The 11,197-nt window shown below is 43.4% G+C and overlaps 1 protein-coding gene across 2 annotated transcripts; it reads right to left on the minus strand.

Annotated features, from left to right (window-relative positions):
* Positions 1-2,363: 2,363 nt before the first annotated feature.
* Positions 2,364-10,850, minus strand: LOC120017978 (synuclein-like). 2 transcript variants are annotated; one of them, XM_038960939.1, is made up of 5 exons: positions 10,730-10,850; positions 5,711-5,752; positions 5,431-5,558; positions 4,497-4,544; positions 2,364-2,402 (listed from the first exon to the last, which is right to left on the minus strand). In XM_038960939.1, the coding sequence occupies exons 1-5, from the start codon at positions 10,848-10,850 to the stop codon at positions 2,364-2,366; spliced, it is 378 nt and encodes a 125-aa protein (XP_038816867.1). The 2 variants fall into 2 exon arrangements, with proteins under 2 accessions (XP_038816867.1, XP_038816868.1); XM_038960940.1 differs by lacking the exon at positions 4,497-4,544.
* Positions 10,851-11,197: the final 347 nt, after the last annotated feature.

Below are 11,197 nucleotides of genomic sequence, written 5' to 3' on the forward strand. Positions count from 1 at the left end.
ACTGCACAGATGTGTGTGTGTGTGTGTGGGGGGGGGGGGGGGGGGGGGGGGGGGTGAGAATAATAAAGGAGGAGCCAAGAATATCAGGCATGAGAAAAAGTGTAAATAATTAAATGAGCAGTCTAGGTACGTTTGCCCCAATTTGGTATTGTCTCAGGAAATTATTATCCCATAGTCAAAGATAATAAAAAACAGAAATAAAGTATTTTGGATTTAAACAATTTATTTCAGTTCAGTTGTACTGTTTATAAAAGAGTCTGCTTTGATACCAACATATATTTGCATTTCTGTGTGAATGTGTGTCAGTGTCACCTCTAATTCTTGGATAAATGTGTGATATGTGCATTTTAATTTGTGAGGTTGTTTTTAGTACCAATGAATGTGTGTCTGAGTATGTGTCTGGTTGTTAGTAAGGCAACATGCAGTCTCGTTTCAGATGGCTTCAAAGGGCAAACACTGTAATGGTTTAAAAGACCTGTTTTAGCCAGGAGAGCAGACACAGGGGAGGGGCCAGGGCACATTGTTGAGTGACAGGAGGTGTGGCTTGTATGACTGAACAGTAAAAGCATGACGAATGGGTGGAGAGATTTGTTTCCTCTGAGACCAGATGTATGGGATGTCAAGCAGTGGAGGCTGGTGGGAGGCGCTATAGGAGGATGGGCTCATTGTAATGGCTGGAATGGAATAAATGGAATGACATGAAACCACGTTTGACTCCGTTCCATATATTCCATTCCAGCCGTTACAATGAGCCCATCCTCCAATAGCGCATCCCACCAGCCTCCACTGATGTCAAGGTATTTCACCTGTCGACTACTTGCATCCGCTTCTGAGGTAGGCCTACATACTGAATCTGTTGGGCCCTTTACACTTTATCTTTAATCTGATCACATGCAAAAACACCTCAACAGATCTTATTTATTGCCTTTCATTGCAACTAGTCAAACAAATTATAAAGGCCATTGCAAACTCCTGATGTAACCTTTCTCTCTTTGATAACTCTATAATTGCAGACCCAGGTTTGAGGGGAAAGACAGCTGGAAACACCAGACAGTATCTGTTTGAGATACATAGTTCCCTGTATGTACTGCAGCCCCATTGAAGGTGTGAGACTGGGTAACGTGATAGGTCATGTGAATATGGGGAGTAAACAGACAATATGATACTGTTAACCCATAACTCCACTTTCACTTTCACTCTGACCCTGAACCCTGATCTGTCATAAGGGGATGTCAGGCATTAAGACACAAGGGGTTAAATATACACAGGCTTCAAACACATATTAATCAACAAACCTGACTAAAGCATACACTGATATAAGTACATCTACAGTATAAGTACAGGTGTTGTGTTAGATGACAGCGTGAACACTACCAGTAAGTCTCACATTGCCGAACCTCTTGGGGAGAAAAAAATATATTGTTCTTTCTCAACGTTGTGGTGTATATGCGTGTGTGTACTGTATGTGTGGTAAGGTGATCTTGAGTGGGCACAGAGGATGGTGGGTGAGGATGGTCTCAGTGGTAAGGTGGGTAAATGTCGGGGATGAGGTATATGGACGGTAAAGGCATTAGGGTAGGAATGTGTAGAGTGTTTATGGTGAGGGTTGTCTTGGCTGGGGAGGATCTTTTCGATTTTTTTGTTTCCATCGAGTCACACAAAGAAAGCATCAGAGAGGAGACGCTGGGGGCAGTAAGGTTCCCCAGGACCCATGAGGTGACGATGGGAGACGCAGGACAAGCAGCAGCTCTTCTAAAACAGAAGACGAGGGAGGCCGCTGCTGATCACTGAGGTCAGGACCAACACTCCTGAGAGAGAGAACATTTTAAATATTGTGAGTGAGAGAAGCAGAAGTAACAATTTTCTGCTGCAGATGTATTCATCAAAATGGACTAGCCAACATGTGCGTTTTGACAGAGTAGTGGATTATCTGGCAGCTTTGGTGCCACCCTAATTTTCGGTCCCCATGTATTAAAAGGTGTGCTTTCAATTTATGAGAACATGTAGTTCCTGCATTAGGATATGGTTGACTGATACCCAGGTGTAAAAAATCCCCTAGCTCACATCTAGCCCCATACCTGTCACTGTATATCCATTATGACTCTGCGCTGAGGCTTTTTGCCATGGCCCTTAAAGTTAAATGCTTTACCTTTACATATCAGTAGATCGCCTGCTGTTATTTGGACACAGCATCAAATGTCACAGCAATTTTAGGACTCCCTCAAGCACATCAAATTAACATATCGCTATTTCAAGAGGATATACCACCTTGCCCCCTGACTATACGTAAACATTTGCACATAAATATGTCAACGCACACACACAGAATCCACCCCTCTATACAAGTACAAACACACACTCACCTACTGTCCGGCCTGCTCAGCTCCCTGTGAGAAGTCACCCTGTGTGGCACAAACAAAGAAAGCGGATTAGCAAGAGAACTAATATATACATCATCTCTACTACTACTACTTCTGCAGCCGCCCATGCTGCTACAGAGGAGGATGGCGATGACAACTTCCTCTGATGTAATCTCCAGCTGAGCATGTGAGTAATGGATTTGGAGGAGGGTTAAGCTGGAGAGAAAGAGAGATGTTAGTGTTTTCAAACCACGGTTCTGGTTAATCGACATGCACAGGCATCTCTTTAGTACGGTAGTTATGGCTTCAGTGGCAGACAATGCATTGATATATCAGGGGCTCAGGCACTCAGGAGAAAAGATCCTTGATAGTTTCCTCAGTTGATTCATGCCCAACAATTACCATCGCAATCATCTCTGTATTAGGGTAGAAATTATCATTCTGACTCCCGGCATGGAATTAGGATATTAGTTTGGTGAATAGTCTGGAGTTTGATTGTGATTATTCATGGAAGTAGCAATATTCCCTGATTTGGTTATAGAAATGTTAATATGATGTTATTGCTGTGGGAATAATTATGAGCTCAATCACCAATATAATTATTCTTATGATTAGAATTGGTGGGTAATCATTCTAGCAAGAAGTTGCCGCAATCATGTCCTTACCACATTCTATAACAGTGACTGAAAATGTGATAATGAGGATGATTTGTGCCATATCATAGTATGTCTACGGTTGTTTACTTTGATCTTGCCTCTACTGTACTCTCCTACAAAAGGCTTTTTAGTGCCTTTGAAAATGAACATATAATAGAGCCGGGAGAGAGATGGAGCGATAGGAGATTGAAAAAGGAAGGGGGTTGATTGCCTGCTGCGGTGAGGAGCGATGGAGAGATTGTTAGGGCTGTGGATTTAATTACAGATGGATCTTGCTTTATATTACAAAGAGCCTGAGAGAAGAAAGGACACACACATGTGCACACACGCACACCGGCACACGTACACTCACGCATGCCTGCATGTTCACCGACACCCACAAACAAGAACAAAGAACATATTTCAATTGAGTGGAATTAAGTAATGCTATCAATATGCTGCTAACAAACAAAGATGTTGTCCCAGAGTACACTCCATCTGTCCTGCAGCCATAGAGCCCAACCTGCTGGGTCAGAGGCAGGAGAAGCATGTTAATGTAGCGGGGACACCGCCATCTTTACTGCACTACAAATGACTACAACATACTGGAGGGCAGCTTTTAAATTAACCTTCATCAATTTCATATTTGAAAGGGATCTATACTCTACCTTTTAAATTCATTTATATTCATAACATTTTTTCAATGGTCTGTATTCTTTTGAATTCATTTTATGATTTGGGGCTTGTGTTCTTGCAAATTTTTTCTCAATGGGGCTGATTCAGATTTAGGAAATGTACTCTTTTCCTACACACTTCTCTTGTGTTTGATATTCAGACTCTGCAGGTGTGGCAAACCTTGCGCGCTCTGAATACATTTTATTAAATCGCTAAAAACCCACTTGCTGGCCAACAGATCTTCTCATTGAGTTTTCATTCAGTAGAGTTTTCAGTACATTTATCTTAAGCCATGATATGACTTAAGATACCGGGTCCACATGGACCCGGCAGGTTCGCTAGACCTTATTCATGGTTTCCATGCGCGTAAAGATGGTGGAATTAACTCAAGGTCAGAATAGGGTGTAGCTGTAGACACACTGCATTTATTCCATCTCCACCCCAAACTAATAGCGTTTGAATAGCATGCTATTCTCATGCTTAAATTCAAGGTCAGAAAACGCAGAGAGAGAAAAGTGCATGAAAAGGAAATTACGTTCCATATCCCCACGTTTTCACGTGGGTTGGAATTCTACCCAGTGTGAACATACACTCACAGCTTGAGGAAATATTTACTCATTTGGAGCTGAGCAGTCGCACATCCATCTGTCCTCCTTCAAGCCAACCAGCACCCAAACACCACTGTAGCCTACCAGCCAGCATCTACCTTGACTGCTAATTACTGCATATAAAGTCATGGTGCTTCAATCATAAGGCAATAAAGGCAGCAAGCATCATGCAGAGCATTCATTCATTTGTTTGTGCTACTAAACTCTCCACCACACACCCCTTCCAAACCAGAACCAGCCACCTCAGTTACAGCTTCTTCCTGTCCCTGTTCCTGCCAGACACCCCAGTTATGGGTGGAAAGAGAAGAAACAATACAAGTTACCAACAACACTCACAGACCAGAAATGTCTAAGTAGGCTTTGATCCTTTAACTCAGCATTCCTTATAACTGACAAGAAATTTGCACACAAGTCAACCCTCGAACAATCAAGTGTTTTTGACCAGGATAAGATTGCTGATAGAAGGACATGTTGAAGACTCCTCTCCTGGAATCCAAAGGCTGATCTCAACTCTGTTATAACTAGGGTTGCAAAGGGGAGGGTATAATAGTGGAAACTTTTGAAGTTTACCAGTAAACTACCAGAATTTTGGGAACGTTCAAGGAATATGACATTTTATCAGATGACATCTAGCGGCCTTTTTGGGTACTTCAGAGCATTTTGTAAGTAACCATCTGTCTTATAAAACCATACCAAACGTAACATATCATACTAATTTGGATGTCCCCGGATTTATATTTACTATGTTATGTCTAGTCTATGAAACCAGGCTGTGGGGTCAAACTGGTGAGAGTTGTGAAAAAAGACAATAGTTAGAAGAGTGCCATTGTTGATTATATGCTTTTTTCATTCATTAGGCTATTTTTCTCTTGAACCCTACGGTCTATCCACTTGAAACTCATGGACAATATGGACTCATATGTATAGAACATAAAAAGGAATACTATAAACTAATACATTCTGTATACGTTATTCAAGTATAAATTACCAAAGTTACCATACATGACCTGTTAATTACCGATAGCTTTGCAACCCTAGTTATAACTGTATATGGGCTTTAATTCAACCACCTCCAACCGACCAGCCCACAGTTCCCTGTAGAGGAGAGGAGTTTGTCATCTTCACAATATGAAAAGGCAGGATGTGACGCACCTGGTTCACCAATCCGGAGTTCACCGCCACATTCTCCAACCCCTCCACTGTTTGCTGAGACAGCTCATTGGCCCCGGCGACCGTTGCGTCCCCGACAATATTGGCCTGGTCAGTCGTTCTCTGGGCCACTGGGAAAAGGGGACAGGGAGTTGTCATACTCTGTCCCTTGGACCAATGTTTCTCCTTAGAATTTGGTACGTGAAAAAACCTGTGTGAGTCTGATCCCTGTATAGTTAGAAATGTAATGCAGTGTATTTTCTGTGGGTAGTGTTGCGCTTACCTGTGTTCACACCTGCTACCATCCCGTCCTTCGTCTTGTTCCCTGTAAAAGAGAGAAACAACCTTCTTAAAAGGAGGATGATTTATGTTTAAATAGCGTTTCTCAAACTCAAAGCGTTTAACATTGGATGGGGGTAATTCACCCCTTCCACTATCAATGCAACCAAAATCATTTGGTAACATGGAATAGCTCAGTAAGGACACCAAGTGTTGTACAATATACTATACACTCCACTCCCGATTTATTTGGACAGTGAAGCTAAAACGTTTAATTTGGCTCTATACCCCAGCATTTTGGATTTGAGATCAAATGTTTCATATGAGGCAAGAGTACAGAATGTCACCTTTTATTTTAGGTTATGTTCATACAATACACAAAGTTTCGTATTTGGTCCCATATTCCTAGCACCCAATGACTACGTCAAGCTTGTTACTCTGCAAACTTGTTGGATGCATTTGCAGTTTGTTTTGGTTGTGTTTCAGATTATTTTGTGACCAAAATAGAAATGAATGGTAAGTAATGTATTGTGTCATTTTGTAGTCACTTTTATTGTAAATAAGAATAGAATATGTTTCTGATCACTTCTCCATGAATGCTACCATGATTATGGATAATCATGAAGGAATCATGAATAATAATGAGTGAGAAAGACACAGAGGCACAAAGATCATACCTCCAAGACAAGCTAACCTCTCACCATTACCAATAACAGGGGAGGTTAGCATTTTATATCATACCTCCAAGACAAGCTAACCTCTCACCATTACCAATAACAGGGGAGGTTAGCATTTTATATCATACCTCCAAGACATGCTAACCTCTCACCATTACCAATAACAGGGGAGGTTAGCATTTTATATCATACCTCCAAGACATGCTAACCTCTCACCATTACCAATAACAGGGGAGGTTAGCATTTTATATCATACCTCCAAGACATGCTAACCTCTCACCATTACCAATAACAGGGGAGGTTAGCATTTTCTGGCGTATGATATTTATGCCTCTGTAACTTTCTTACTCATCATATAAACAAAACATTATTCATATACACAAACTGTAAAGGAATCCAACAAGTTTGTAGAGTCACAAGCTTGATGTAATCATTGCATGCTAGGAATTAATCCACATATACGTTCATTTGTACAAATACTTAAAACACCTTCAAATGGAGGGGAAGGGGAAAGGGGGATACCTAGTCAGTTGTACAGATGAATGCCTGAAATGTGTCTTCCACATTTAACCCAACCCCTCTGAATCAGAGAGGTGCGGGGTTCTGCCTTAATCAACATCCACATCTTCGGCGCCCGGGGAACAGTGGGTTAACTGCCTTTCTCGGACTATATTCATAAAATGCTTTCATTTCTAAATAACAAATATGTATGAAAATACCCTCAAATAAAAGGTGACATTCTGTACTGCCGACTCATGAAACATTTGATCTCAAATCCAAAATGAGTATAGAGCTAAATTAAAAGTTTTACCTTTACTGTCCAAATAAATATGTAGAGAAGTGTACAAGCCCGATCAACATCTACAGGCTTCCCTAACACTTCAATACTTAATGATTTGGGCACAGAAACAGTCTCTCATGGTTATTTTATAGGGCCAGATCCTTGGTGTCTGTTTAAAGACCAATGGGTTCTGCTCAGCTGGTCCAGTACTGTCTGTTCTCTCCCATTCTCTCTGGGCCCTTTGGAGCTCAGCCCATCTCTGCCTCACAAAGACTCCTTGAGGAAAGAAAAGGTCAGTCATTCCACCAGCCACAGAACTGTATGGGTCGAGTCCTGCTGGCCAGCCAAACCCACTCAACGTCCTCAAAACAACTGGCATGGAGCATTGGAGTGGATTTCTTGCTCCCTCGCTCCCTCGCTCCCTCCCTCCCTCCCTCCCTCCCACTCAAATCACCAACACAACAAGCCTTGCTCTGTTCTCCCTTCTGACCCTTTGAGCCGGGAGACGTGTTTGAAAGTCCCTCCCAGTCCCCACACACAAACACATTTCTCTTGTCAAGCGTGTCATTGTTATTGTATTCCCTTCACGACAATGGGCTAATTTAGTACTGGCGACGTAAAAATTGCCATGGGCTAAAGTCCTCCTGTCCTATGTAGAACACAGACAAACACAGACAGACACAGGAGCCAGGCTATTGTATTGTCAATGCTGTAATCAATACAGAGGAGGTAATATCGGCAAGCAACTATCGACGTTGTAACATGGTCAGTTTTGTGAGGAATCGAACAATCTGTGGTTACAAATACTTCCTCTGCAGCTGAGATGGTAGATACTGATAGTATAATACATGACTACACACCCACAAAACACAATGTTAGAGTGATTACGAGCAAAGATAACTGAAATACAGCACCTCATTGTCTCATAAGAACGTGATAGCATCTTTGATTTTGTATGTAGTAATCTCTGCACCCAGAACCAGATTTCACATGCACGCTGGCAAGCTAATTGTTTAGTCTGTCACAAGAGAGATATTTAGCATCACATGAACGCCACACTGCACAACAATTGTGTTTAGGGTGTTCATTTGAGATTGGTTCCATTGCATCTCTCTCTGATTAATTTACACTGTCGTAGTCTAGAGTTTCCTGACATCCTGCTATGATAAAATGACACTTCTGTCTGAGACAGAAAAGGAAGCGAGACCAGAGGGAGAGAGAACAAAATGGCTAAGTGAATGTGGTGCTGAATGGAGAGCGGCACAATCCAGACATAATGGGATGATTACATACATACGAAGGTAACTCTGACCTCTCATCTGTGATTTTACCTCCCTCTCTCTCCCGCCCCTCCTCACACACTGGGCCTCGTGACTGTCTGCCACACACCATCAGGCACACACACACACACACACACACACACACACACAGACACACACACACACACACACTCTAAGGATTAGCACTCAGTGTAGATAGAGAGGCAGCAGATCAGGGACAGGGGGGGATTTGAGACGGTTCTCCTCTTTAAAAAAAAATCCTAATCCATTCTCTCTCATACCGTAGATGACTCAGACAGTAAAGTGCTTGATGGAGGCCTGGTGGGCCGTTGCTGTGTGTCAGTACGCTCAGCACGCTCCACTGCTCCGACAGCACTGTCTCAGGGCACTCCCTCTTTTCTTAGCCCCGCAGCTAGCTCCCCTGGTAGGGCACTGGGCTCTCTCTATGGGTGTATGGCTGTCTATGCATATCTGCTTGCCTTTCCGGAGTAGAATGCTGCCACTCTTTTAGCCGTCACTCCAATCTCTGCCACCCCCACCTCCTTCATCCCACCACCACCCCACAGTCTACTTATCAGTGCTATCTGTCTGTCAGGATCGCTCACTGAGAAGAGATACAGGCAGTGAAGGAGAGCCACTGTCTCAAGACTAACAGTTGTTTGATCATAGAAAGGCAGATCTGACTGTCCCAGCCACAGTAAGTCCAGTGATGTATTTGGATGGGTATACAGGGATTCACACTTTGACAGGGATGGGGGGATTGGTACGCTGCATTGGCTTTCAGACGAAGGGGAGAGAAAGACAAAGATTTAAAAAAGGAGACAAAAATGAAGCTGATAAGATATGACTGAGCAGTAATGTTAGAAGTCAGATGATCTCTTTACAGCGCTGTGAAGATCAATAAACCAGTGAAATGTGATGGGCCCTGCCCTCTGTGGCCGAATGGCTCCACGAGGTCCTTCAGCAGAACAGGGTGGTGGGGATGATTTTTGATTAATGGATAAGGATGGATACAGCCACCTCCTCTGTCTTTGCTTATTGACAGCCAATGAATGAGAATCCCACTAACTGTAATTATTTGAATCTGAGAGTGCGCCACCCATTCATTCATTCTCTCGTTACCTCATTCTCATGATCTCTTTTTCATTTTCTCTCTCTTCCTTTCGCTTCTCCCCTCCTTTTACCGGAAATGAAACCAGGAATCAGATGACTCCCAAATGTTCCATTCATTTGTTTATCGTTTCCCTCTCTTCCCTTTCCTCTTCTCCAGGTTGTCATCGCTGTAACAGGGTCACATGGCATTAAAGCGGTGAGAGACAGGGTCATGTTTCAGCGTTCTGTATGAATCTGTGTATGATTCAGTGTTCTAATGTGTCAGTGTTCTCTCGATGTCTCAGTGTTCTGTATGTGTTAGTGGTGCTCAGGGCTGCTGAACTGGCCTGTGCTGGGTTGGGTGGGGTTGGGCTGACGGGGGGTTCTGACCATGGGGCGAGCTGCATTAGTCACGCTCCGAGACGCCCATGATAAATCTCACTGCTGCAGCAGGCAGACAGGCAGGCGGGTGGGTGTCATAGCAGATTCACAGACCCCTCCCTCTCACCCCGGTACCACCATATTGTACTATCACACATACAAGCTAACAAGCACATACACACCCATCTAAATATGTGAAGACACACATATCTGTTCAGCTTGATAACACTGAGCAATATTATAGTACAATCACCTCCCCTGCTCTAAAATGTGTGTGTGTCACATGTAGAGAGATAGGAGATTGCATATCATTTATATGACCATCAATATTATTGACAATATTTTGTTGGCCATTATCCACTACATAATGCATAGAGTACCTGAGCACTGCTCAACCAGACTTTTCCTCTTTAATTAGAACATCTTGTGCCTGAGGCATGTGCAAATAAATATATATCTTCCTCTACCTTTCTGCCTCTTTTTTCTGCTTTTCTCCATTCTCTTGCCCCTCTCCTTCGGTCCTTCGTCATCTTTCTCTTTTTCTTGTTCAAAATTCCCTCCCGCTCTCTACAGTATCTATGTTTCCAACACTAGTAAGATTTAGCACATGCACTGCCTGGATGTCGATCCCGTTTTATTCAAACCTCGCAGACAGACTAGTGCACTCACCCATCAAAAAACAAGTACAGCAGGCAAGCGTCATAGGATCAAAATGTAAACCAGATTATCCCACATAAAAACTGTGATGTACTATGTTCAGCTAACCACCTCTGTCTATCCTCCACACCCTTTACCATCACTCCTGTACTCACCCACATACATGACTCCCTCCTTAGTTTTGGCAGCTGCCTCCTCCACCCCTGCCTTGGTCTTCTCCGCTGCTGCCACGACGCCCTCCTTGGCCATTGAGAATCCTTTCTTCAGTGCATCCATGCTGGTCTGCTGTTACGGGGCTGTGTCTTTTAGCTGGCTCTGGCTGCGTCTTGGAGCTGGTCGATTAAGCTGCTCGGTATGCCTGTCTGCGTGTGCGTCTGTGTGTGTGTGAGCGTGCCTGTGAGTCTGTATCTCTGCGTGTTGGGTGTGTGAGTGTGTGAGCGTACGTAAATGCGCTGCTCTTATGAGAGAGCGGGGCTGGACTGATCTGTACTGTTGAGGCAGATTGGAACACCCTCAACAAGGAGAGTAGCTGAGCGAATGAGAGGGAGAGAGGGAGGGGAGAGAGATGGAGAGGCTGGGAGAGAGGGATGGAAAGAGATGGGAGAGAAGAGGTAGAAAAAGAG

Source organism: Salvelinus namaycush, chromosome 22, assembly GCF_016432855.1.
Source record: "Salvelinus namaycush isolate Seneca chromosome 22, SaNama_1.0, whole genome shotgun sequence".
Taxonomy (NCBI): domain Eukaryota; kingdom Metazoa; phylum Chordata; class Actinopteri; order Salmoniformes; family Salmonidae; genus Salvelinus; species Salvelinus namaycush.